Source organism: Eleutherodactylus coqui, chromosome 1 (genome assembly GCF_035609145.1).
Source record: "Eleutherodactylus coqui strain aEleCoq1 chromosome 1, aEleCoq1.hap1, whole genome shotgun sequence".
Classification (NCBI taxonomy): domain Eukaryota; kingdom Metazoa; phylum Chordata; class Amphibia; order Anura; family Eleutherodactylidae; genus Eleutherodactylus; species Eleutherodactylus coqui.
Genome location: NC_089837.1, coordinates 2,814,989 through 2,841,541, shown reverse-complemented (window position 1 = coordinate 2,841,541; position 26,553 = coordinate 2,814,989). Strand labels below are relative to the sequence as shown.

Sequence of the window (26,553 nt, the reverse complement as noted above, 5' to 3'; positions counted from 1 at the left end):
TCCCTCATCCACAGCACAGCGCCCCCCTATATTGTATCCCTCATCCACAGCACAGCGCCCCCCTATATTGTATCCCTCATCCACAGTGCAGCGCCCCCCTATATCGCCTCCCTCATCCACAGTGCAGCACCCCCTATATTGTATCCCTCATCCACAGCGCAGCGCCCCCTATATTGTATCCCTCATCCACAGCACAGCGCCCCCCTATATTGTATCCCTCATCCACAGCGCAGCGCCCCCCTATATTGTATCCCTCATCCACAGCGCAGCGCCCCCTATATTGTATCCCTCATCCACAGCACAGCGCCCCCTATATTGTATCCCTCATCCACAGTGCAGCGCCCCCTATATTGTATCCCTCATCCACAGCGCAGCGCCCCCTATACTGTATCCCTCATCCACAGCACAGTGCCCCCCTATATTGTATCCCTCATCCACAGCGCAGCGCCCCCTACATTGTATCCCTCATCCACAGTGCAGCGCCCCCCTATATTGTATCCCTCATCCACAGCACAGTGCCCCCCTATATTGTATCCCTCATCCACAGCGCAGCGCCCCCTACATTGTATACCTCATCCACAGCGCAGCGTTCCCCTATATTGTATCCCTCATCCACAGCACAGCGCCCCCTATATTGTATCCCTCATGCACAGCGCAGCGCCCCCCTATATGGTATCCCTCATCCACAGCGCAGCGCCCCCCCTATATTGTATCCGTCATCCACAGCGCAGCGCCCCCCCTATATTGTATCCCTCATCCACAGCGCAGCGCCCCCTATATTGTATCCCTCATCCACAGCGCAGCGCCCCCCTACATTGTATCCCTCATCCACAGCGCAGCGCCCCCCTATATTGTATCCCTCATCCACAGCGCAGCGCCCCCCTATATTGTATCCCTCATCCACAGCGCAGCGCCCCCCCTATATTGTATCCCTCATCCACAGCGCAGCGCCCCCCTACATTGTATCCCTCATCCACAGTGCAGCACCCCCCCTATATTGTATCCCTCATCCACAGCGCAGCGCCCCCCTATATTGTATCCCTCATCCACAGTGCAGCGCCCCCTATATTGTATCCCTCATCCACAGTGCAGCGCCGCCCTATATTGTATCCCTCATCCACAGCGCAGCGCCCCCCTATATTGTATCCCTCATCCACAGCGCAGCACCCCCCTAAATTGTATCCCTCAACCACAGCGCAGCGCCCCCCTATATTGTATCCCTCATCCACAGCGCAGCGCCCCCCTATATTGTATCCCTCATCCACAGCGCAGCGCCCCCCCTATATTGCCTCCCTCCTCTCAATCCATCACCCAGCCCGGGCTCTCCGCTCTGCTAACGAAATCAGACTGAGTGCCCCTCTAATTTGAACTCCTCATTCCCGCCTCCAAGACTTCTCCAGAGCAGCACCGGTCCTCTGGAACGCACTACCAAAGGCTACCCGAGCAATCCAGGACTCGCAGAACTTCAGGCGTGCTCTAAAAACGCACCTCTTCAGGGAGGCATACCGCATTCCCTAAACAAACCCCTCTGTACTCCGCCTGATAACATGCTCCCTGACCTACCGACTGCAATCCCTGCTAGCCCTCATAAACCGCTCCTGCAGTCATACTGTTTCTGCCGTCACACGGCTAAATGTCTGACCATTGTCTATGTGTATAACATCCCTCACTCTCCACCCCCCCCTTACCGCGCACATCTCCACCCCCCCCCATACCGCGCACATCTCCACCCCCCCCCATACCGCGCACATCTCCACCCCCCCCATACCGCGCACATCTCCACCCCCCCCATACCGCGCACATCTCCACCCCCCCCATACCGCGCACATCTCCACCTCGCCATACAGCGCACATCTCCAGCCCCCCCCCATACCGCGCACATCTCCACCCCCCCATACCGCGCACATCTCCACCCCCCCCATACCGCGCACATCTCCACCCCCCCCATACCGCGCACATCTCCACCCCCCCCATACCGCGCACATCTCCACCCCGCCATACCGTGCACATCTCCACCCCGCCATACCGTGCACATCTCCACCCCGCCATACCGTGCACATCTCCACCCCGCCATACCGTGCACATCTCCACCCCGCCATACCGCGCACATCTCCACCCCGCCATACCGCGCACATCTCCACCCCGCCATACCGCGCACATCTCCACCCCGCCATACCGCGCACATCTCCACCCCGCCATACCGCGCACATCTCCACCCCGCCATACCGCGCACATCTCCACCCCGCCATACCGTGCACATCTCCACCTCGCCATACCGCGCACATCTCCACCCCCCCCCCCCCCATACTGGGCACATCTCCACCCCACCATACCGTGCACATCTCCACCCTGCCATACCGCGCACATCTCCAGCCCCTTTACCTTCTGTATCACCCCATTACTTGAAGCATTTTTTGTCTCTCTGTTATCAGTCGATATCAGAGGATATATATATATATACAGAAGTACAGGGGTTGTGCTCTCTGTTATCAGCCGGTATCAGAGGATATATATATATATATATACACAGCAGTACAGGGGTTGCGCTCTCTGTTATCAGCCGGTATCAGAGGATATATATATATATATATATATAATATATATATATATATATATACAGCAGTACAGGGGTTGCGCTCTCTGTTATCAGCCGGTATCAGAGGATATATATATACAGCAGTACAGGGGTTGCGCTCTCTGTTATCAGCCGGTATCAGAGGATATATATATATACACAGCAGTACAGTAAGCTGACATGCAGGTTGCGCTCTCTGTTATCAGCTGCATCAGAGGAGATATATATATATATATATATACACATACACAGCAGTACGGTAAGCTGACATGCAGGTTGCGCTCTCTGTTATCAGCCGGTATCAGAGGATATATATATACAGCAGTACAGGGGTTGCGCTCTCTGTTATCAGCCGGTATCAGAGGATATATATATATACAGCAGTACAGGGGTTGCGCTCTCTGTTATCAGCCGGTATCAGAGGATATATATACACAGCAGTACGGTAAGCTGATGTCTGGGTTGCACTCTCTGTTATCAGCCGTATCAGAGGATATATATATACAGCAGTACAGGGGTTGCGCTCTCTGTTATCAGCCGGTATCAGAGGATATATATATATACAGCAGTACAGGGGTTGCGCTCTCTGTTATCAGCCGGTACCCTGTGACCTCTCTCTCCTCAGGCCCCGATGGACGGCACGGAGATGAGCGGAAGGATATTAGCCGTCACCTGGGAGATCATCTACCTGCTGACCGGAGAGGTGAACTTCCCTCCATTCCTCCCATCTGTCTTGTATTTGTGCCATCCCTGAGCGTCTCCCTCCATCCACAGGAGTACACAGCAGTGAAGAAGACAGCGACTCCCATCATCCATCCTCACTCCCTGATCCAGAAGCTTCTAGAACTCACCAACAAGATGACGGAGCTGCTGACAGGAGAGGTGACTGCGGGGAATGTGGGGGGACATTCTAGCGGGGGGCTCTGGCTGATGACTGGATATTGTGTTGTCAGGTTCCTATAAGGTGTCAGGATGTGGCCGTCTATTTCTCCATGGAGGAGTGGGAGTATGTAGAGGGCCGGCGGGATGTGTACGCGGCCGCCATGCTGGAGGCGGGGTCACCAGGTAAGAGGAGTGGGAGTATGTAGAGGGCCGGCGGGATGTGTACGGGGCCGCCATGCTGGAGGCGGGGCCACCAGGTAAGAGGGGTGGGAGTATGTAGAGGGATGTGTACGGGGCCGCCATGCTGGAGGCGGGGTCACCAGGTAAGAGGAGTGGGAGTATGTAGAGGGCCGGCGGGATGTGTACGGGGCCGCCATGCTGGAGGCGGGGTCACCAAGTAAGAGGAGTGGGAGTATGTAGAGGGCCGGCGGGATGTGTACGGGGCCGCCATGCTGGAGGCGGGGCCACCAGGTAAGAGGAGTGGGAGGATGTAGAGGGCCGGCGGGATGTGTACGCGGCCGCCATGCTGGAGGCGGGGTCACCAGGTAAGAGGAGTGGGAGTATGTAGAGGGCCGGCGGGATGTGTACGGGGCCGCCATGCTGGAGGCGGGGTCACCAGGTAAGAGGAGTGGGAGTATGTAGAGGGATGTGTACGGGGCCGCCATGCTGGAGGCGGGGTCACCAGGTAAGAGGAGTGGGAGTATGTAGAGGGCCGGCGGGATGTGTACGGGGCCGCCATGCTGGAGGCGGGGTCACCAGGTAAGGGGAGTGGGAGTATGTAGAGGGCCGGCGGGATGTGTACGGGGCCGCCATGCTGGAGGCGGGGTCACCAGGTAAGAGGAGTGGGAGGATGTAGAGGGCCGGCGGGATGTGTGCGCGGCCGCCATGCTGGAGGCGGGGTCACCAGGTAAGAGGAGTGGGAGGATGTAGAGGGATGTGTACGGGGCCGCCATGCTGGAGGCGGGGTCGCCAGGTAAGAGGAGTGGGAGTATGTAGAGGGCCGGCGGGATGTGTACGGGGCCGCCATGCTGGAGGCGGGGTCACCAGGTAAGAGGAGTAGGAGGATGTAGAGGGATGTGTACGGGGCCGCCATGCTGGAGGCGGGGTCACCAGGTAAGAGGAGTGGGAGTATGTAGAGGGATGTGTACGGGGCTGCCATGCTGGAGGCGGGGTCACCAGGTAAGAGGAGTGGGAGGATGTAGAGGGATGTGTACGGGGCCGCCATGCTGGAGGCGGGGTCACCAGGTAAGGGGAGTGGGAGTATGTAGAGGGCCGGCAGAATGTGTACGCGGCCGCCATGCTGGAGGCGGGGTCGCCAGGTAAGAGGGGTGGGAGGATGTAGAGGGATGTGTACGGGGCCGCCATGCTGGAGGCGGGGTCACCAGGTAAGAGGAGTGGGAGGATGTAGAGGGATGTGTACGGGGCCGCCATGCTGGAGGCGGGGTCACCAGGTAAGAGGGGTGGGAGTATGTAGAGGGCCGGCGGGATGTGTACGCGGCCGCCATGCTGGAGGCGGGGTCACCAGGTAAGAGGAGTGGGAGGATGTAGAGGGCCGGCAAGATGTTTACGCGGCCGCCATGCTGGAGGCGGGGTCACCAGGTAAGAGGAGTGGGAGTATGTAGAGGGCCGGCGGGATGTGTACGGGGCCGCCATGCTGGAGGCGTGGTCAGCAGGTAAGAGGGGTGGGAGTATGTAGAGGGATGTGTACGGGGCCGCCATGCTGGAGGCGGGGTCACCAGGTAAGAGGAGTGGGAGGATGTAGAGGGATGTGTACGCGGCCACCATGATGGAGGCGGGGTCACCAGGTAAGAGGAGTGGGAGTATGTAGAGGGATGTGTACGCGGACGCCATGCTGGAGGCAGGGTCACCAGGTAAGAGGAGTGGGAGGATGTAGAGGGCCGGCGGGATGTGTACGTGGCCGCCATGCTGGAGGCGGGGTCACCAGGTAAGAGGAGTGGGAGGATGTAGAGGGATGTGTACACGGCCGCCATGATGGAGGCGGGGTCACCAGGTAAGACGAGTGGGAGGATGTAGAGGGATGTGTACGCGTCCACCTTGCTGGAGGCGGGGTCACCAGGTAAGAGGAGTATGAGTATGCAGAGGGATGTGTACGCGGCCGCCATGCTCGAGGCGGAGTCACCAGGTAAGAGGAGTGGGAGTATGTAGAGGGCCAGCGTGATGAGTACGTGGCCGCCATGCTGGATGGCCATCCGCCCTCGTGGTCACCAGGTAAGAGGCAGTATGATGTCGCCTACATTCTCCCATCACTGTGTGTCTCCACAGATGGAGATGGGAGGAGAAAACCCCCAGAGAGATGTCCCCGTCCTCCATATTTTCAGGAGCGTCCAGAGGAAGATGTCCTGGAGAACTGGCAGGTAGACGGCGCTGAGCCCTGTAGTACATCTGTTTAGGGGGCGGAGCTCTGTGACCCTGCTCTATATAGAGGGTGGAGCTCTGTGGTCCTGCTGTATATATAGGGGGTGGAGCTCTCTTGCCCTGCTCTGTGTAAGGGGCGGAGCTCTGTGATCCTGCTCTATATAGGGAGTGCAGCACTATATATGGGGTTGAGCTCTCTGCTGCTGCTCTATGTAAGTGGTTGAGCTCTGTAGTCCTGCTCTATAGAGGGGGTGGAGCTATTTGCCCCTTTTTCCATAAATGGGGTAGAGCTCTGGTCCTGCTCTATATAGGGGGTGGAGCTATGATCCTGCGCTATATAGAGGTGGAGTTCTTTGTCCTGCTCTATATTGGGGGGTGGAGCTCTCTACTCCTGCTCTATATACGGGGTGGAGCTCTTTCCTCCTGCTCTATATAGGTAGTGAAGCTCTCTGGTCCTGCTCTATATAAGGGGTGGAGCTTCACTGGTCTTGCTCTATATAAGGGGTGGAGCTTCACTGGTCCTGCTCTATATAAGAGGTGGAGCTCTCTGGACCTGCTCTATATAGGGGCGGAGCTCTCTGCCCCTGCTCTATATAAGGGGTGGAGCTTCACTGGCCCTGCTCTATATAGGGGTTGGAGCTCTTTCCTCTATATAAGCGGTGGAGCTCTATATAGGGGGTGGAGCTCTTTTCTCCTGCAGTCATAGATTTCAGTGTCCGGTTATATTTCCCGCCGCTCCGCCATATTGTACTGAATTATCCCATATGACACATCAGGGTGAAGATGATATTAAAGTGGAGGTAGAAGAAGAGAGGATGAGGGGCGATCACCCGTGGAAGAGTGAGGTGGAGGAGGACGTTCCCGCAGGTAGGTGATGATGGGCTGGAGGGTATTTAATAGGGTTTTGCCACTTTGTTCTTCCTGGTTGCTGCTCACCAGGTCATGTGACTGCTGCAGCCAATCACCGGCCACAGCAGGGACTTCTTTTAGCCAGTGATTGGCTGCTGCAGTCACATGACCTGGTCACCGACCACAGCAGGGACTTCTTCTAGCCAGTGATTGGCTGCAGCAGTCACATGACCTGGTCAGCACCAACCAGGAAGCACAAAGCGGTTGTGCAGCCATTAGAAGTGTTGTGAAGCCCTTATAACATTCAGTCCCTCCTCGGAGCGCCGTTGTTTCTGTGATCCCTATGGTGCAGTAAAGTGCGCTGCTCTTTATTCTGCGGTCGCTCTGATTACGGTGATAACAGGTTTATAACGTTTTGTTTGGCCTCTTAGTAAAAATAACTTTTTTCAAACACAACCTGCTTTCCAGGGTTCTGAGCCCGAGACTTTTATATCTCCGAGGGCTCCTTGTGTTTGTGGAGCAGCCGGTAGTACTTACCAGCACTATTCGGGGTAGGTACATCTTTTATGGAGTTGGGGTTGTCACAGATGACGGGGTTTGTGGGTCCGACAGTCACCTACCTGTGATGTACCCAGGGACCGTCCGGAGGGTCGACTTACCTCCAGACCCCCACTTCCTGCACGCCCCTCTCTGCCACCACTGACCATTTCTGACAGGTAAGTCAGCCACCTCTGTCTCCACCAGCCGACACGACTAACACACGTCGGGGTTATGCATCGCTTAAAGCATCCAAGGACGACTAATAAAGCTTTATTCTAAGAACGGTCTGCAGAGCTTAGATACAAATATACCGACGGAGATATTTACAGAATATTTACAGTATGCAGGACAGCTCTCCGATGTCAGAGGCTGTTCACCATATGTATGTCACAGTATGCAGGACAGCGCTCCGATGTCAGAGGCTGTTCACCATATGTATGTCACTGTATGCAGGACAGCGCTCCGATGTCAGAGGCTGTTCACCATATGTATGTCACAGTATGCAGGACAGCGCTCCGATGTCAGAGGCTGTTCACCATATGTATGTCACAGTATGCAGGACAGCTCTCCGATGTCAGAGGCTGTTCACCATATGTATGTCACAGTATGCAGGACAGCTCTCCGATGTCAGAGGCTGTTCACCATATGTATGTCACAGTATGCAGGACAGCTCTCCGATGTCAGAGGCTGTTCACCATATGTATGTCACAGTATGCAGGACAGGGCTCCGATGTCAGAGGCTGTTCACCATATGTATGTCACAGTATGCAGGACAGCGCTCCGATGTCAGAGGCTGTTCACCATATGTATGTCACAGTATGCAGGACAGGGCTCCGATGTCAGAGGCTGTTCACCATATGTATGTCACAGTATGCAGGACAGCGCTCCGATGTCAGAGGCTGTTCACCATATGTATGTCACAGTATGCAGGACAGCTCTCCGATGTCAGAGGCTGCTCACCATATGTATGTCACAGTATGCAGGACAGCGCTCCGATGTCAGAGGCTGTTCACCATATGTATGCCACAGTATGCAGGACAGGGCTCCGATGTCAGAGGCTGTTCACCATATGTATGTCACAGTATGCAGGACAGCTCTCCGATGTCAGAGGCTGTTCACCATATGTATGTCACAGTATGCAGGACAGCGCTCCGATGTCAGAGGCTGTTCACCATATGTATGTCACAGTATGCAGGACAGCGCTCCGATGTCAGAGGCTGTTCACCATATGTATGTCACAGTATGCAGGACAGCTCTCCGATGTCAGAGGCTGTTCACCATATGTATGTCACAGTATGCAGGACAGCGCTCCGATGTCAGAGGCTGTTCACCATATGTATGTCACAGTATGCAGGACAGCTCTCCGATGTCAGAGGCTGTTCACCATATGTGTGTCACAGTATGCAGGACAGCTCTCCGATGTCAGAGGCTGTTCACCATATGTATGTCACAGTATGCAGGACAGCGCTCCAATGTGAGAGGCTGTTCACCATTTGTATGTCACAGTATGCAGGACAGCGCTCCGATGTCAGAGGCTGTTCACCATATGTATGTCACAGTATGCAGGACAGCGCTCCGATGTCAGAGGCTGTTCACCATATGTATGTCACAGTATGCAGGACAGCGCTCCGATGTCAGAGGCTGTTCACCATATGTATGTCACAGTATGCAGGACAGCGCTCCGATGTGAGAGGCTGTTCACCATTTGTATGTCACAGTATGCAGGACAGCGCTCCGATGTCAGAGGCTGTTCACCATATGTATGTCACAGTATGCAGGACAGCGCTCCGATGTCAGAGGCTGTTCACCATATGTATGTCACAGTATGCAGGACAGCGCTCCGATGTCAGAGGCTGTTCACCATATGTATGTCACAGTATGCAGGACAGCTCTCCGATGTCAGAGGCTGTTCACCATATGTATGTCACAGTATGCAGGACAGCGCTCCGATGTCAGAGGCTGTTCACCATATGTATGTCACAGTATGCAGGACAGCGCTCCGATGTCAGAGGCTGTTCACCATATGTATGTCACAGTATGCAGGACAGGGCTCCGATGTCAGAGGCTGTTCACCATATGTATGTCACAGTATGCAGGACAGCTCTCCGATGTCAGAGACTGTTCACCATATGTATGTCACAGTATGCAGGACAGCTCTCCGATGTCAGAGGCTGTTCACCATATGTATGTCACAGTATGCAGGACAGCGCTCCGATATCAGAGGCTGTTCACCATATGTATGTCACAGTATGCAGGACAGCGCTCCGATGTCAGAGGCTGTTCACCATATGTATGTCACAGTATGCAGGGCTCCGATGTCAGAGGCTGTTCACCATATGTATGTCACAGTATGCAGGACAGCGCTCCGATGTCAGAGGCTGTTCACCATATGTATGTCACAGTATGCAGGACAGCGCTCCGATGTCAGAGGCTGTTCACCATATGTACGTCACAGTATGCAGGACAGCGCTCCGATGTCAGAGGCTGTTCACCATATGTACGTCACAGTATGCAGGACAGCGCTCCGATGTCAGAGGCTGTTCACCATATGTATGTCACAGTATGCAGGACAGCGCTCCGATGTCAGAGGCTGTTCACCATATGTATGTCACAGTATGCAGGACAGCGCTCCGATGTCAGAGGCTGTTCACCATATGTATGTCACAGTATGCAGGACAGCGCTCCGATGTCAGAGGCTGTTCACCATATGTATGTCACAGTATGCAGGACAGCGCTCCGATGTCAGAGGCTGTTCACCATATGTATGTCACAGTATGCAGGACAGCGCTCCGATGTCAGAGGCTGTTCACCATATGTATGTCACAGTATGCAGGACAGCGCTCCGATGTCAGAGGCTGTTCACCATATGTATGTCACAGTATGCAGGACAGGGCTCCGATGTCAGAGGCTGTTCACCATATGTATGTCACAGTATGCAGGACAGGGCTCCGATGTCAGAGGCTGTTCACCATATGTATGTCACAGTATGCAGGACAGCGCTCCGATGTCAGAGGCTGTTCACCATATGTATGTCACAGTATGCAGGACAGCGCTCCGATGTCAGAGGCTGTTCACCATATGTATGTCACAGTATGCAGGACAGCGCTCCGATGTCAGAGGCTGTTCACCATATGTATGTCACAGTATGCAGGACAGGGCTCCGATGTCAGAGGCTGTTCACCATATGTATGTCACAGTATGCAGGACAGCGCTCCGATGTCAGAGGCTGTTCACCATATGTATGTCACAGTATGCAGGACAGCGCTCCGATGTCAGAGGCTGTTCACCATATGTATGTCACAGTATGCAGGACAGCGCTCCGATGTCAGAGGCTGTTCACCATATGTATGTCACAGTATGCAGGACAGCGCTCCGATGTCAGAGGCTGTTCACCATATGTATGTCACAGTATGCAGGACAGCGCTCCGATGTCAGAGGCTGTTCACCATATGTATGTCACAGTATGCAGGACAGCGCTCCGATGTCAGAGGCTGTTCACCATATGTATGTCACAGTATGCAGGACAGGGCTCCGATGTCAGAGGCTGTTCACCATATGTATGTCACAGTATGCAGGACAGCGCTCCGATGTCAGAGGCTGTTCACCATATGTATGTCACAGTATGCAGGACAGCTCTCCGATGTCAGAGGCTGCTCACCATATGTATGTCACAGTATGCAGGACAGGGCTCCGATGTCAGAGGCTGTTCACCATATATATGTCACAGTATGCAGGACAGCACTCCGATGTCAGAGGCTGTTCACCATATGTATGTCACAGTATGCAGGACAGGGCTCCGATGTCAGAGGCTGTTCACCATATGTATGTCACAGTATGCAGGACAGCGCTCCGATGTCAGAGGCTGTTCACCATATGTATGTCACAGTATGCAGGACAGCGCTCCGATGTCAGAGGCTGTTCACCATATGTATGTCACAGTATGCAGGACAGGGCTCCGATGTCAGAGGCTGCTCACCATATGTATGTCACAGTATGCAGGACAGGGCTCCGATGTCAGAGGCTGTTCACCATATGTATGTCACAGTATGCAGGACAGCGCTCCGATGTCAGAGGCTGTTCACCATATGTATGGCACAGTATGCAGGACAGCGCTCCGATGTCAGAGGCTGTTCACCATATGTATGTCACAGTATGCAGGACAGCGCTCCGATGTCAGAGGCTGTTCACCATATGTTTGTCACAGTATGCAGGACAGGGCTCCGATGTCAGAGGCTGTTCACCATATGTATGTCACAGTATGCAGGACAGCGCTCCGATGTCAGAGGCTGTTCACCATATGTATGTCACAGTATGCAGGACAGCGCTCCGATGTCAGAGGCTGTTCACCATATGTATGTCACAGTATGCAGGACAGCGCTCCGATGTCAGAGGCTGTTCACCATATGTATGTCACAGTATGCAGGACAGGGCTCCGATGTCAGAGGCTGTTCACCATATGTATGTCACAGTATGCAGGACAGCGCTCCGATGTCAGAGGCTGTTCACCATATGTATGTCACAGTATGCAGGACAGCGCTCCGATGTCAGAGGCTGTTCACCATATGTATGTCACAGTATGCAGGACAGCTCTCCGATGTCAGAGGCTGCTCACCATATGTATGTCACAGTATGCAGGTCAGTGCTCCGATGTCAGAGGCTGTTCACCATATGTATGTCACAGTATGCAGGACAGCGCTCCGATGTCAGAGGCTGTTCACCATATGTATGTCACAGTATGCAGGACAGCGCTCCGATGTCAGAGGCTGTTCACCATATGTATGTCACAGTATGCAGGACAGCTCTCCGATGTCAGAGGCTGTTCACCATATGTATGTCACAGTATGCAGGACAGGGCTCCGATGTGAGAGGCTGTTCACCATATGTATGTCACTGTATGCAGGACAGGGCTCCGATGTCAGAGGCTATTCACCATATGTATGTCACAGTATGCAGGACAGCGCTCCGATGTCAGAGGCTGTTCACCATATGTATGTCACAGTATGCAGGACAGCTGTCCGATGTCAGAGGCTGTTCACCATATGTATGTCACAGTATGCAGGACAGCGCTCCGATGTCAGAGGCTGCTCACCATATGTATGTCACAGTATGCAGGACAGCTCTCCGATGTCAGAGGCTGCTCACCATATGTATGTCACAGTATGCAGGACAGGGCTCCGATGTCAGAGGCTGTTCACCATATATATGTCACAGTATGCAGGACAGCGCTCCGATGTCAGAGGCTGTTCACCATATGTATGTCACAGTATGCAGGACAGCTGTCCGATGTCAGAGGCTGTTCACCATATGTATGTCACAGTATGCAGGACAGCGCTCCGATGTCAGAGGCTGTTCACCATATGTATGTCACAGTATGCAGGACAGGGCTCCGATGTCAGAGGCTGCTCACCATATGTATGTCACAGTATGCAGGACAGGGCTCCGATGTCAGAGGCTGTTCACCATATGTATGTCACAGTATGCAGGACAGCGCTCCGATGTCAGAGGCTGTTCACCATATGTATGGCACAGTATGCAGGACAGCGCTCCGATGTCAGAGGCTGTTCACCATATGTATGTCACAGTATGCAGGACAGCGCTCCGATGTCAGAGGCTGTTCACCATATGTTTGTCACAGTATGCAGGACAGGGCTCCGATGTCAGAGGCTGTTCACCATATGTATGTCACAGTATGCAGGACAGCGCTCCGATGTCAGAGGCTGTTCACCATATGTATGTCACAGTATGCAGGACAGCGCTCCGATGTCAGAGGCTGTTCACCATATGTATGTCACAGTATGCAGGACAGGGCTCCGATGTCAGAGGCTGTTCACCATATGTATGTCACAGTATGCAGGACAGCGCTCCGATGTCAGAGGCTGTTCACCATATGTATGTCACAGTATGCAGGACAGCGCTCCGATGTCAGAGGCTGTTCACCATATGTATGTCACAGTATGCAGGACAGCTCTCCGATGTCAGAGGCTGCTCACCATATGTATGTCACAGTATGCAGGTCAGTGCTCCGATGTCAGAGGCTGTTCACCATATGTATGTCACAGTATGCAGGACAGCGCTCCGATGTCAGAGGCTGTTCACCATATGTATGTCACAGTATGCAGGACAGGGCTCCGATGTCAGAGGCTGTTCACCATATGTATGTCACAGTATGCAGGACAGCGCTCCGATGTCAGAGGCTGTTCACCATATGTATGTCACAGTATGCAGGACAGCTCTCCGATGTCAGAGGCTGTTCACCATATGTATGTCACAGTATGCAGGACAGGGCTCCGATGTGAGAGGCTGTTCACCATATGTATGTCACTGTATGCAGGACAGGGCTCCGATGTCAGAGGCTATTCACCATATGTATGTCACAGTATGCAGGACAGCGCTCCGATGTCAGAGGCTGTTCACCATATGTATGTCACAGTATGCAGGACAGCTCTCCGATGTCAGAGGCTGTTCACCATATGTATGTCACAGTATGCAGGACAGGGCTCCGATGTCAGAGGCTGTTCACCATATGTATGTCACAGTATGCAGGACAGCGCTCCGATGTCAGAGGCTGTTCACCATATGTATGTCACAGTATGCAGGACAGCGCTCCGATGTCAGAGGCTGTTCACCATATGTATGTCACAGTATGCAGGACAGCGCTCCGATGTCAGAGGCTGTTCACCATATGTATGGCACAGTATGCAGGACAGCGCTCCGATGTCAGAGGCTGTTCACCATATGTATGTCACAGTATGCAGGACAGCGCTCCGATGTCAGAGGCTGTTCACCATATGTTTGTCACAGTATGCAGGACAGGGCTCCGATGTCAGAGGCTGTTCACCATATGTATGTCACAGTATGCAGGACAGCGCTCCAATGTGAGAGGCTGTTCACCATATGTATGCCACAGTATGCAGGACAGGGCTCCGATGTCAGAGGCTGTTCACCATATGTATGTCACAGTATGCAGGACAGCGCTCCGATGTCAGAGGCTATTCACCATATGTATGTCACAGTATGCAGGACAGGGCTCCGATGTGAGAGGCTGTTCACCATATGTATGTCACTGTATGCAGGACAGCGCTCCGATGTCAGAGGCTGTTCACCATATGTATGTCACAGTATGCAGGACAGCGCTCCGATGTCAGAGGCTATTCACCATATGTATGTCACAGTATGCAGGACAGCGCTCCGATGTCAGAGGCTGTTCACCATATGTATGTCACAGTATGCAGGACAGCGCTCCGATGTCAGAGGCTGCTCACCATATGTATGTCACCGTATGCAGGACAGCGCTCCGATGTCAGAGGCTGTTCACCATATGTATGTCACAGTATGCAGGACAGCGCTCCGATGTCAGAGGCTGTTCACCATATGTATGTCACAGTATGCAGGACAGCTCTCCGATGTCAGAGGCTGTTCACCATATGTATGTCACAGTATGCAGGACAGGGCTCCGATGTCAGAGGCTGTTCACCATATGTATGTCACAGTATGCAGGACAGCGCTCCGATGTCAGAGGCTGTTCACCATATGTATGTCACAGTATGCAGGACAGCGCTCCGATGTCAGAGGCTGTTCACCATATGTATGTCACAGTATGCAGGACAGCGCTCCGATGTCAGAGGCTGTTCACCATATGTATGTCACAGTATGCAGGACAGCGCTCCGATGTCAGAGGCTGTTCACCATATGTATGTCACAGTATGCAGGACAGCGCTCCGATGTCAGAGGCTGTTCACCATATGTATGTCACAGTATGCAGGACAGCTCTCCGATGTCAGAGGCTGTTCACCATATGTATGTCACAGTATGCAGGACAGGGCTCCGATGTCAGAGGCTGTTCACCATATGTATGTCACAGTATGCAGGACAGCGCTCCGATGTCAGAGGCTGTTCACCATATGTATGTCACAGTATGCAGGACAGCGCTCCGATGTCAGAGGCTGTTCACCATATGTATGTCACAGTATGCAGGACAGCGCTCCGATGTCAGAGGCTGTTCACCATATGTATGTCACAGTATGCAGGACAGCGCTCCGATGTCAGAGGCTGTTCACCATATGTATGTCACAGTATGCAGGACAGCGCTCCGATGTCAGAGGCTGTTCACCATATGTATGTCACAGTATGCAGGACAGCGCTCCGATGTCAGAGGCTGTTCACCATATGTATGTCACAGTATGCAGGACAGCGCTCCGATGTCAGAGGCTGTTCACCATATGTATGTCACAGTATGCAGGACAGCGCTCCGATGTCAGAGGCTGTTCACCATATGTATGTCACAGTATGCAGGACAGCGCTCCGATGTCAGAGGCTGTTCACCATATGTATGTCACAGTATGCAGGACAGCGCTCCGATGTCAGAGGCTGTTCACCATATGTATGTCACAGTAGGCAGGACAGCGCTCCGATGTCAGAGGCTGTTCACCATATGTATGTCACAGTAGGCAGGACAGCGCTCCGATGTCAGAGGCTGTTCACCATATGTATGTCACAGTATGCAGGACAGCTCTCCGATGTCAGAGGCTGTTCACCATATGTATGTCACAGTATGCAGGACAGCTCTCCGATGTCAGAGGCTGTTCACCATATGTATGTCACAGTATGCAGGACAGGGCTCCGATGTCAGAGGCTGTTCACCATATGTATGTCACAGTATGCAGGACAGCGCTCCGATGTCAGAGGCTGTTCACCATATGTATGTCACAGTATGCAGGACAGGGCTCCGATGTCAGAGGCTGTTCACCATATGTATGTCACAGTATGCAGGACAGCGCTCCGATGTCAGAGGCTGTTCACCATATGTATGTCACAGTATGCAGGACAGCTCTCCGATGTCAGAGGCTGTTCACCATATGTGTGTCACAGTATGCAGGACAGCTCTCCGATGTCAGAGGCTGTTCACCATATGTATGTCACAGTATGCAGGACAGCGCTCCAATGTGAGAGGCTGTTCACCATTTGTATGTCACAGTATGCAGGACAGCGCTCCGATGTCAGAGGCTGTTCACCATATGTATGTCACAGTATGCAGGACAGCGCTCCGATGTCAGAGGCTGTTCACCATATGTATGTCACAGTATGCAGGACAGCGCTCCGATGTCAGAGGCTGTTCACCATATGTATGTCACAGTATGCAGGACAGCGCTCCGATGTGAGAGGCTGTTCACCATTTGTATGTCACAGTATGCAGGACAGCGCTCCGATGTCAGAGGCTGTTCACCATATGTATGTCACAGTATGCAGGACAGCGCTCCGATGTCAGAGGCTGTTCACCATATGTATGTCACAGTATGCAGGACAGCGCTCCGATGTCAGAGGCTGTTCACCATATGTATGTCACAGTATGCAGGACAGCTCTCCGATGTCAGAGGCTGTTCACCATATGTATGTCACAGTATGCAGGACAGCGCTCCGATGTCAGAGGCTGTTCACCATATGTATGTCACAGTATGCAGGACAGCGCTCCGATGTCAGAGGCTGTTCACCATATGTATGTCACAGTATGCAGGACAGGGCTCCGATGTCAGAGGCTGTTCACCATATGTATGTCACAGTATGCAGGACAGCTCTCCGATGTCAGAGACTGTTCACCATATGTATGTCACAGTATGCAGGACAGCTCTCCGATGTCAGAGGCTGTTCACCATATGTATGTCACAGTATGCAGGACAGCGCTCCGATATCAGAGGCTGTTCACCATATGTATGTCACAGTATGCAGGACAGCGCTCCGATGTCAGAGGCTGTTCACCATATGTATGTCACAGTATGCAGGACAGGGCTCCGATGTCAGAGGCTGTTCACCATATGTATGTCACAGTATGCAGGACAGCGCTCCGATGTCAGAGGCTGTTCACCATATGTATGTCACAGTATGCAGGACAGCTCTCCGATGTCAGAGGCTGCTCACCATATGTATGTCACAGTATGCAGGACAGGGCTCCGATGTCAGAGGCTGTTCACCATATATATGTCACAGTATGCAGGACAGCACTCCGATGTCAGAGGCTGTTCACCATATGTATGTCACAGTATGCAGGACAGGGCTCCGATGTCAGAGGCTGTTCACCATATGTATGTCACAGTATGCAGGACAGCGCTCCGATGTCAGAGGCTGTTCACCATATGTATGTCACAGTATGCAGGACAGGGCTCCGATGTCAGAGGCTGCTCACCATATGTATGTCACAGTATGCAGGACAGGGCTCCGATGTCAGAGGCTGTTCACCATATGTATGTCACAGTATGCAGGACAGCGCTCCGATGTCAGAGGCTGTTCACCATATGTATGGCACAGTATGCAGGACAGCGCTCCGATGTCAGAGGCTGTTCACCATATGTATGTCACAGTATGCAGGACAGCGCTCCGATGTCAGAGGCTGTTCACCATATGTTTGTCACAGTATGCAGGACAGGGCTCCGATGTCAGAGGCTGTTCACCATATGTATGTCACAGTATGCAGGACAGCGCTCCGATGTCAGAGGCTGTTCACCATATGTATGTCACAGTATGCAGGACAGCGCTCCGATGTCAGAGGCTGTTCACCATATGTATGTCACAGTATGCAGGACAGGGCTCCGATGTCAGAGGCTGTTCACCATATGTATGTCACAGTATGCAGGACAGCGCTCCGATGTCAGAGGCTGTTCACCATATGTATGTCACAGTATGCAGGACAGCGCTCCGATGTCAGAGGCTGTTCACCATATGTATGTCACAGTATGCAGGACAGCTCTCCGATGTCAGAGGCTGCTCACCATATGTATGTCACAGTATGCAGGTCAGTGCTCCGATGTCAGAGGCTGTTCACCATATGTATGTCACAGTATGCAGGACAGCGCTCCGATGTCAGAGGCTGTTCACCATATGTATGTCACAGTATGCAGGACAGGGCTCCGATGTCAGAGGCTGTTCACCATTTGTATGTCACAGTATGCAGGACAGCGCTCCGATGTCAGAGGCTGTTCACCATATGTATGTCACAGTATGCAGGACAGCGCTCCGATGTCAGAGGCTGTTCACCATATGTATGGCACAGTATGCAGGACAGCGCTCCGATGTCAGAGGCTGTTCACCATATGTATGTCACAGTATGCAGGACAGCGCTCCGATGTCAGAGGCTGTTCACCATATGTTTGTCACAGTATGCAGGACAGGGCTCCGATGTCAGAGGCTGTTCACCATATGTATGTCACAGTATGCAGGACAGCGCTCCGATGTCAGAGGCTGTTCACCATATGTATGTCACAGTATGCAGGACAGCGCTCCGATGTCAGAGGCTGTTCACCATATGTATGTCACAGTATGCAGGACAGGGCTCCGATGTCAGAGGCTGTTCACCATATGTATGTCACAGTATGCAGGACAGCGCTCCGATGTCAGAGGCTGTTCACCATATGTATGTCACAGTATGCAGGACAGCGCTCCGATGTCAGAGGCTGTTCACCATATGTATGTCACAGTATGCAGGACAGCTCTCCGATGTCAGAGGCTGCTCACCATATGTATGTCACAGTATGCAGGACAGCGCTCCGATGTCAGAGGCTGTTCACCATATGTATGTCACAGTATGCAGGACAGCGCTCCGATGTCAGAGGCTGTTCACCATATGTATGTCACAGTATGCAGGACAGCTCTCCGATGTCAGAGGCTGTTCACCATATGTATGTCACAGTATGCAGGACAGCGCTCCGATGTCAGAGGCTGTTCACCATATGTATGTCACAGTATGCAGGACAGCGCTCCGATGTCAGAGGCTGTTCACCATATATATGTCACAGTATGCAGGACAGCTCTCCGATGTCAGAGGCTGTTCACCATATGTATGTCACAGTATGCAGGACAGCGCTCCGATGTCAGAGGCTGTTCACCATATGTATGTCACAGTATGCAGGACAGCGCTCCGATGTCAGAGGCTGTTCACCATATGTATGTCACAGTATGCAGGACAGCGCTCCGATGTCAGAGGCTGTTCACCATATGTATGTCACAGTATGCAGGACAGCGCTCCGATGTCAGAGGCTGTTCACCATATGTATGTCACAGTATGCAGGACAGCGCTCCGATGTCAGAGGCTGTTCACCATATGTATGTCACAGTATGCAGGACAGCGCTCCGATGTCAGAGGCTGTTCACCATATGTATGTCACAGTATGCAGGACAGCGCTCCGATGTCAGAGGCTGTTCACCATATGTATGTCACAGTATGCAGGACAGCGCTCCGATGTCAGAGGCTGTTCACCACATGTATGTCACAGTATGCAGGACAGCGCTCCGATGTCAGAGGCTGTTCACCACATGTATGTCACAGTATGCAGGACAGCTCTCCGATGTCAGAGGCTGTTCACCATATGTATGTCACAGTATGCAGGACAGCGCTCCGATGTCAGAGGCTGTTCACCATATGTATGTCACAGTATGCAGGACAGCGCTCCGATGTCAGAGGCTGTTCACCATATGTATGTCACAGTATGCAGGACAGCGCTCCGATGTCAGAGGCTGTTCACCATATGTATGTCACAGTATGCAGGACAGCGCTCCGATGTCAGAGGCTGTTCACCATATGTATGTCACAGTATGCAGGACAGCGCTCCGATGTCAGAGGCTGTTCACCATATGTATGTCACAGTATGCAGGACAGCGCTCCGATGTGAGAGGCTGTTCACCACATGTATGTCACAGTATGCAGGACAGCGCTCCGATGTCAGAGGCTGTTCACCATATGTATGTCACAGTATGCAGGACAGCGCTCCGATGTCAGAGGCTGTTCACCATATGTATGTCACAGTATGCAGGACAGCGCTCCGATGTCAGAGGCTGTTCACCATATGTATGTCACAGTATGCAGGACAGCGTTGGAGCTGACGAAGGCTGACACTGCATTGGAAAGGGTTAATAGGCATTCCCACATGACAGCGCTGGAAGTTTTCAATAGGCTCTGGGCTACCATCCTAACCCATCAGCAGCACCCTACAATTGCATCTCGGGGGGGGGGGGGGTACAACGGGGCGCTGGAGGGGAGTCCTCCTTACTATCTAGCTGTTTAAACATGTGTTGAGTTCACCCACCCTCATGTCTATATCTCAGCGCGTTTTGGAGGAGGAGGAGGGGAAAGAGACAGCTGGGCACAATGCAGAGGGTACCCATGCTGCTTGCATCTCATCTATTCAGCGTGTTTGGGCTGTGGAGGAGGAGGAGGGAGGATCCTGAAAGTCATCTTCCTTGTGAGGACAGCCATGTCTTGCGTACTGGCACCCTGGCACACATGGCTGACTTCATGTTAGGGGTGTACACCCTTCTCAACCCACGGTACAAGGAGAACCTTTCCACTCTCATTCCCGAAGAGGAAAGGGGTATGAGAGTAATGCAATACCACAGGGCCCTGGTGGAAAAAGTGATGCTAAACTTCCCATCTGACAGCGCTAGCGGCAGAAGGCGCAGTTCCGAGGGCCAAGTAGCAGGGGAGGCGCGGAGATCAGGCAGCATGTACAGCGCAGGCAGGGAGAACACTCTCCAAGGCCTTTGCCAGCTTTATGGCTCCCAGCAAGACTGTGTCACCACTCCCCAGTCAAGGCTGAGTTGGAGGGAGCACTGTAAAAAGATGGTGAGGGAGTACGTAGCCGATCGTACCACCGTGCTCCATGATGCCTCTGCTCCATACAACTATTGGGTGTCAAAGCTGGACACGTGGCACGAACTTGCGCTATACGCCCTGGAGGTGCTGCATTGCCCTGCCGCTAGCGTCTTGTCAGAGAGGGTGTTTAGTGCAGCTGGGGGAATCATCACGGATAAGCGTACCCGCCTGTCAACTGACAGTGCCGACAGGCTTACACTCATAAAGATGAACAAAGCCTGGATTTCCCCAGACTTCTCTTCTCCACCGGCGGAAAGCAGCGGTACCTAAAGATTCTTTTCGCTGCAACTGGATAAATAAGCATTCTCTATCACCGGAAAAAACGGGGGAATTAGCTTTGTCAATCACTCTCGGATATTAGTCCTCCTACTCCTCCTCTTAAAACAACATATCATCACGCTAAACTGCCAATTTTTCTGCGGCCCAAAAGACTCTGCTTACAAGTTTTTTTTATACAATTTTTCAAAGTTTCAAAAGTATTGATACTTTACCAGAAACCAATTTTTTTCACTGGGCTGCTTCCAGGCTCTGTTGCAAATTAAGCAACAGCGAGCCTGTATCTTTAAAAAATATTTCTGGGTCTCACCTGCCCTCTCGGTTGGTAAATTTTTCACAGGTACACTTGTACTCTTGGTACACTAATTTTTCTGGCCCTCGCCTATACTGTTATCTAACTAATTTTTCCAGACTTCGCCTACACTAATGGTACACCAATGTTTCAGGGGTTCGCCTATACTCTTGCTACAGAAATGTAACTGGGGTCTGCCTATACTGTTACTACAGATAGAGTCTTTTATCAACAGCACAGATTTATGCCCTAATAGCTCCGGACAGGGATCCTGCAAAAAGCCAATCAGGCCTGGATCCAAATCAGACCATCCAATGATAATTCCAGTAAAGAAGCAATGGAGGCAGCAGTTGTGGTGCAAAGAAGTGAGGGTTTTATTCCTCCCAACACAGAAAAACGACGTTTCGACTCTTTTCTTATATAACCTTCTTTTCTTGACAAAGACTCATATAAGAAAAGAATCGAAACGTCGTTACTACAGAAATGTTACAGGGGTCTGTCTATACTTTTACTACAGAAATGTTACTGGGGTCTGCCTATACTTCTACTACAGAAATGGTACTGGGGTCTGCCTATACTGCTGCTACAGAAATGTTACAGGGGTCTGCCTATACTGCTGCTACAGAAATGTTACAGGGGTCTGCCTATACTTCTGCTACAGAAATGTTACAAGGGGTCTGCCTATACTGCTGCTACAGAAATGTTACAGGGGTCTGCCTATACTGCTGCTACAGAAATGTTACAGGGGTCTGCCTATACTGCTGCTACAGAAATGTTACAGGGGTCTGCCTATACTTCTGCTACAGAAATGTTACAGGGGTCTGCCTATACTTCTGCTACAGAAATGTTACAGGGGTCTGCCTATACTTCTGCTACAGAAATGTTACAGGGGTCTGCCTATACTTGTGCTACAGAAATGTTACCGGGGTTTGCCTATACTTGTGTTACAGAAATGTTACAGGGGTCTGCCTATACTGTTACTACAGAAATGTTACTTGGGTCTGCCTATACTGCTGCTACAGAAATGTTACAGGAGTCTGCCTATATTTCTGCTACATAACTGTTACAGGGGTCTGCCTTAACTGTTACTACAGAAATGTTACAGGGGTCTGCCTTAACTGTTACTACAGAAATGTTACAGGGGTCCGCCTTAACTGTTACTACAGAAATGTTACAGGGGTCTGCCTATACTGTTACTACAGAAATGTTACAGGGGTCTGCCTATACTGTTACTACAGAAATGTTACAGGGGTCTGCCTATACTGTTACAGAAATGTTACTGGGGTCTGCCTATACTTGTGCTACAGAAATGTTACTGGGGTCTGTTTATACCTTTGCTACAGGAGTGTTACAGGGGTCTGTCTATACTATCGGTGCACTAAGTCTTCCCATCGCGGTGTTTTACCTATCTGGCACAAATAATACAGTGACTGACTAGGCCAGAATTGTGGGCCGAGGCCAAGGTCCTTGGTGAGGTGAAACTCTCCCATGGTTGGGCACTCTGATTTCTTCCTGTGTAATACCATCTCTGTGCACTGACCGCATAGGCAAGCCCAAGGAACTCAAACCCTTCCCCTTGCAGTGTTGACCTTTCTGTGTTGGGACACATGGATTTCCCATTGCTATGTAACTTAGAGCACCTTGGGTCACACAAGGTGGAGTCTAGGACCGAGCCTGACTCTGGGCCCGCTAACATACTTCCCACACAGGCTACTGCGGGTCCTGGTCATTTTTTCTTGGCCTTCTAAGGCCACCTCCTCCTCCTGCTTGGAGGAGGAGTTACCACAGTTATCTGATACACTGGTTTGGGCCAAAGAAGAGGAGCGTTACTGCATTTATGAGACGTTCACAGCTGTACTAGCATCGGAGTCCGCTCTTTGACTGCGATTACTAAGGGTGTGGGCAGAGACCTATGTCCTGGGGGAAATGCAACTGCACCAGGTTGGGCCTGTGGAACTTCTTCCTGGTTAATGCAGTCTTTGGAGCGGTGAAAGCAACTGCAAATAATTAAATGAGACGTTCACAGCTGTACTAGCATCGAAGTCCGCTTTATGCCCACGATTGCTGAGGGTATGGGCCGAGGTCCTTGGCGGGGTGAAACTTTGCCATGTTCGGGCGCTGTGATTTCTTTATACGTAATACCATCTTTAAGTTCCTGAGGCTCGTCTATGCTGTAGGTGCACAAAGACTTTCCATTGCGGTGTTTTACTTGTCTGACTAGGGCAGAAAAGTAGGCCGAGGTCCTTCACAGGGTGAAACTCTGCCATGTTTGGGCACTCTGATTTCCTTGTCTAATACTATGCTTGAGTTTCTTGGGCTAGCCTATGCTGTGAGTGCACAATGAGTTCCCATTGCGTTGCTTTACCTGTCTGGCATAAATACACTGACTGGGTAGAAATGTGGGCCGAGGTACTTGACAGGGTGAAACTCTGATTTCTTCTTGTTTAATACCATCTTTGCGCACCAACAGCATAGGCAAGCCCCAGGAACTCAAAGACTTTCCATTGCGGTGTTGAGCTATCTAACACCTACACAGAATGAATTATGTGTGGACTCATGGATTGCCCATTGCTATGTAACTCGCAACACCTTGGGTCACACAAGATGGAGGCTGGGACTCTGGGCCCGCTCACATGCTTCCCACACAGAGTATTGCTGCATTGTGGAGATGTTTAGAAGTTCTGGGCTGGCACCTGAGTCCCCTTTATGCGCACGTTTGCGGCTCGTGACATTTTTGCGACGGAGGTGGCACGGGATTGGAATGATGATCGTACGTCAATTTATCATCGATTCTCTACAGCATTGTGGGCTATCGCCCCGCCCCTTTTAAAGAGGGTCGCTGCCTGGCCCTGCCAACCCTCTGCAGTGTGTGCCTGCGGTTCCTCCTCATGGCAGACGTACTTATAAATAGACATGAGGGTGGTGTGGCTATGAGGCCAGCGTGTGGCATGAGGGCAGCTGAAGGCTGCGCAGGGAAACTTGTGTGTGCACTGTGGATGCAGGGTCGTGCGGAGGGTTGGACAGCAATGCCAGCATGTAACCCAGGAGAAGAGGCAGGGGTGTGACCCGCAGGCAGTGATTGTGCTTGGTTGCAGTTAGTGTGGTGCTTAGCTAAGGTATACCTTGCTAATGAGGGTTTGTCCAAAGTAAAAACTGTTAGGGGGTGGGGCAGACTCTTGCCCCTATTGTGGCTTAATGGTGGGACCTGGGAGCCTGAGATGCAGTCCTTCATGCTGCCCCTGCCCTTCCTTATCCGTTTCTGTGGTGTTTCCATGATTTTCGGATGTTTTCCAGAGTTTCACAAGTGAAGACCTATGCGGAGCATCGGTCATATACAAAAATGCTCGAGTCTCCCATTGACTTCAATGGGGTTCGTTATTCGAAATAAGCTCTCGAGCATCACGGAAAGTTTGACTGGAGCAACGAGCACCCAAGCATTTTGGTGCTCGCTCATCTCTATTCGGGAGGTATGTGTACTCACATGATGTAGTCGGGAAGTGATTAAGCTATGTGTCCTACATGGCACATATAAAGGAAGAACTTCTCCCTCCTCCTGTATCCACTTCCGGCTTCAGCCAAAAAAAAAAAAAAACTGCATCAAAAGCTTCTAGTGCATCCAGCCTAATAGTAATGTGATAAATTTGTAAATTGGATGAAAACAATCCTGAAATCCATTTTTAATTCTTTCAGAAACTCCCAGTACGACTTCTGAGGGAAACTTCATGTTGTCAGTAAATTATAAGGTAGAAGATGAAGATATCGTGCAGCGCTCTTCAGGAGAAAACCTCATTACCATCAATGTACCTCCAGGACTTCACAGTACAGATCCATCATATAATCCCCCCAATTATGAGGAACTGTCTCCGAACGAATCACAGATGGTTACCACAAGTGTGGGTCAGGATGGGGGAAAAAGGTTCCCATGTAATGAATGTGGAAAACAGTTTACACATAGGTCAAATCTTTATCCACACATAAAAATTCACACAGGAGAGAAGCCGTATTCATGTTCAGAATGTGGGAAAGATTTTACACATAAATCAAAACTTGATAAACATAAGAGAACTCACACAGGAGAGAAGCCGTATTCATGTCCAGAATGTGGGAAATGCTTTGCAAGTAAATCATACCTTGCAGAACACGAGGGAATTCACACAGGAGAGAAACCGTTTACATGTTCAGAATGTGGGAGAAGCTTTAGAAGAAAAGCAAGCCTTGTTATACATGAGAGAAGCCACACAGGAGAGAAGCCGTTTTCTTGTTCAGAATGTGAGAAATGTTTTACAAATAAATCAGATATGGTTAAGCATCAGAGATATCACACAGGAGAGAAGCCATATTTATGTTCAGACTGTGGGAGAGGATTTATTACTAAAGGCAAACTTACGGATCATCAGAAAACTCACTCAGGGGAGAGGTCGTATTCATGTACAGAATGTGAGAGAACTTTTATAAATAAATCAAATCTTAATGCACATCTGAAAAAACACACCAGAGAGAAACAGAAATATTCATGTTCAAAATGTGGTAAATGTTTTTTTAATCAATTTGTTCTTGCTATGCATCAGAGAATTCACACAGGAGAGAAGCCTTTTTGATCTTCTATATGAAAAAATGTTTTATAATTTGATCAAATTTTGAAACTGCTCAGACAATTCACACAGAGAAGAAACCAGATTCTAGTTCACAGAGAAAATGTAACCCACCAGTTATTTACAGACATTAAACATCCAGTAAGAGAGATTTATTTGTGGGTAGAATCACCCCAAATCTGCCAAACACCCAAATTCTATGTACCTGTGAGCGAGATCCATGGAGAAGTATTATGGGTAGAAGGAAGAAGAGAAGATCCTGGTTTACTCCCAGAGCAGCGACCCTGAATTGTCCCCATGAACCTTCTTATTACTGTAAAAATCACTGAATAAAAGTCTCCTTGTGAAATATAACTCTTATTTTTTGCCTTTACGTACATCAAAACTGCTAAAAAAAACCCCTACAACGAATCCAAGTATTTACTACATAGGGAGAGAATGCTGCTAGCCCATGTGATGCCTAAAACCTCCTCCACTGCGGAGTAAGCTCCCCAAAAAGGGCAACCCTACACACAAGCCTTGCACTACATTCTTA

General features: G+C 51.2%; 1 protein-coding gene across 1 annotated transcript; it reads left to right on the top strand.

Annotated features, from left to right (window-relative positions):
• The first annotated feature begins 3,490 nt into the window (after nucleotides 1-3,490).
• On the top strand, nucleotides 3,491-26,222 carry LOC136617832 (zinc finger protein 660-like). Its single transcript, XM_066594286.1, has 4 exons — nucleotides 3,491-3,640; nucleotides 5,741-5,832; nucleotides 6,610-6,700; nucleotides 25,117-26,222. Exons 1-4 carry the CDS (start codon nucleotides 3,568-3,570, stop codon nucleotides 26,022-26,024), a joined length of 1,164 nt encoding a protein of 387 aa, XP_066450383.1. The 5' UTR covers nucleotides 3,491-3,567; the 3' UTR covers nucleotides 26,025-26,222.
• The last annotated feature ends 331 nt before the right edge of the window (nucleotides 26,223-26,553 follow it).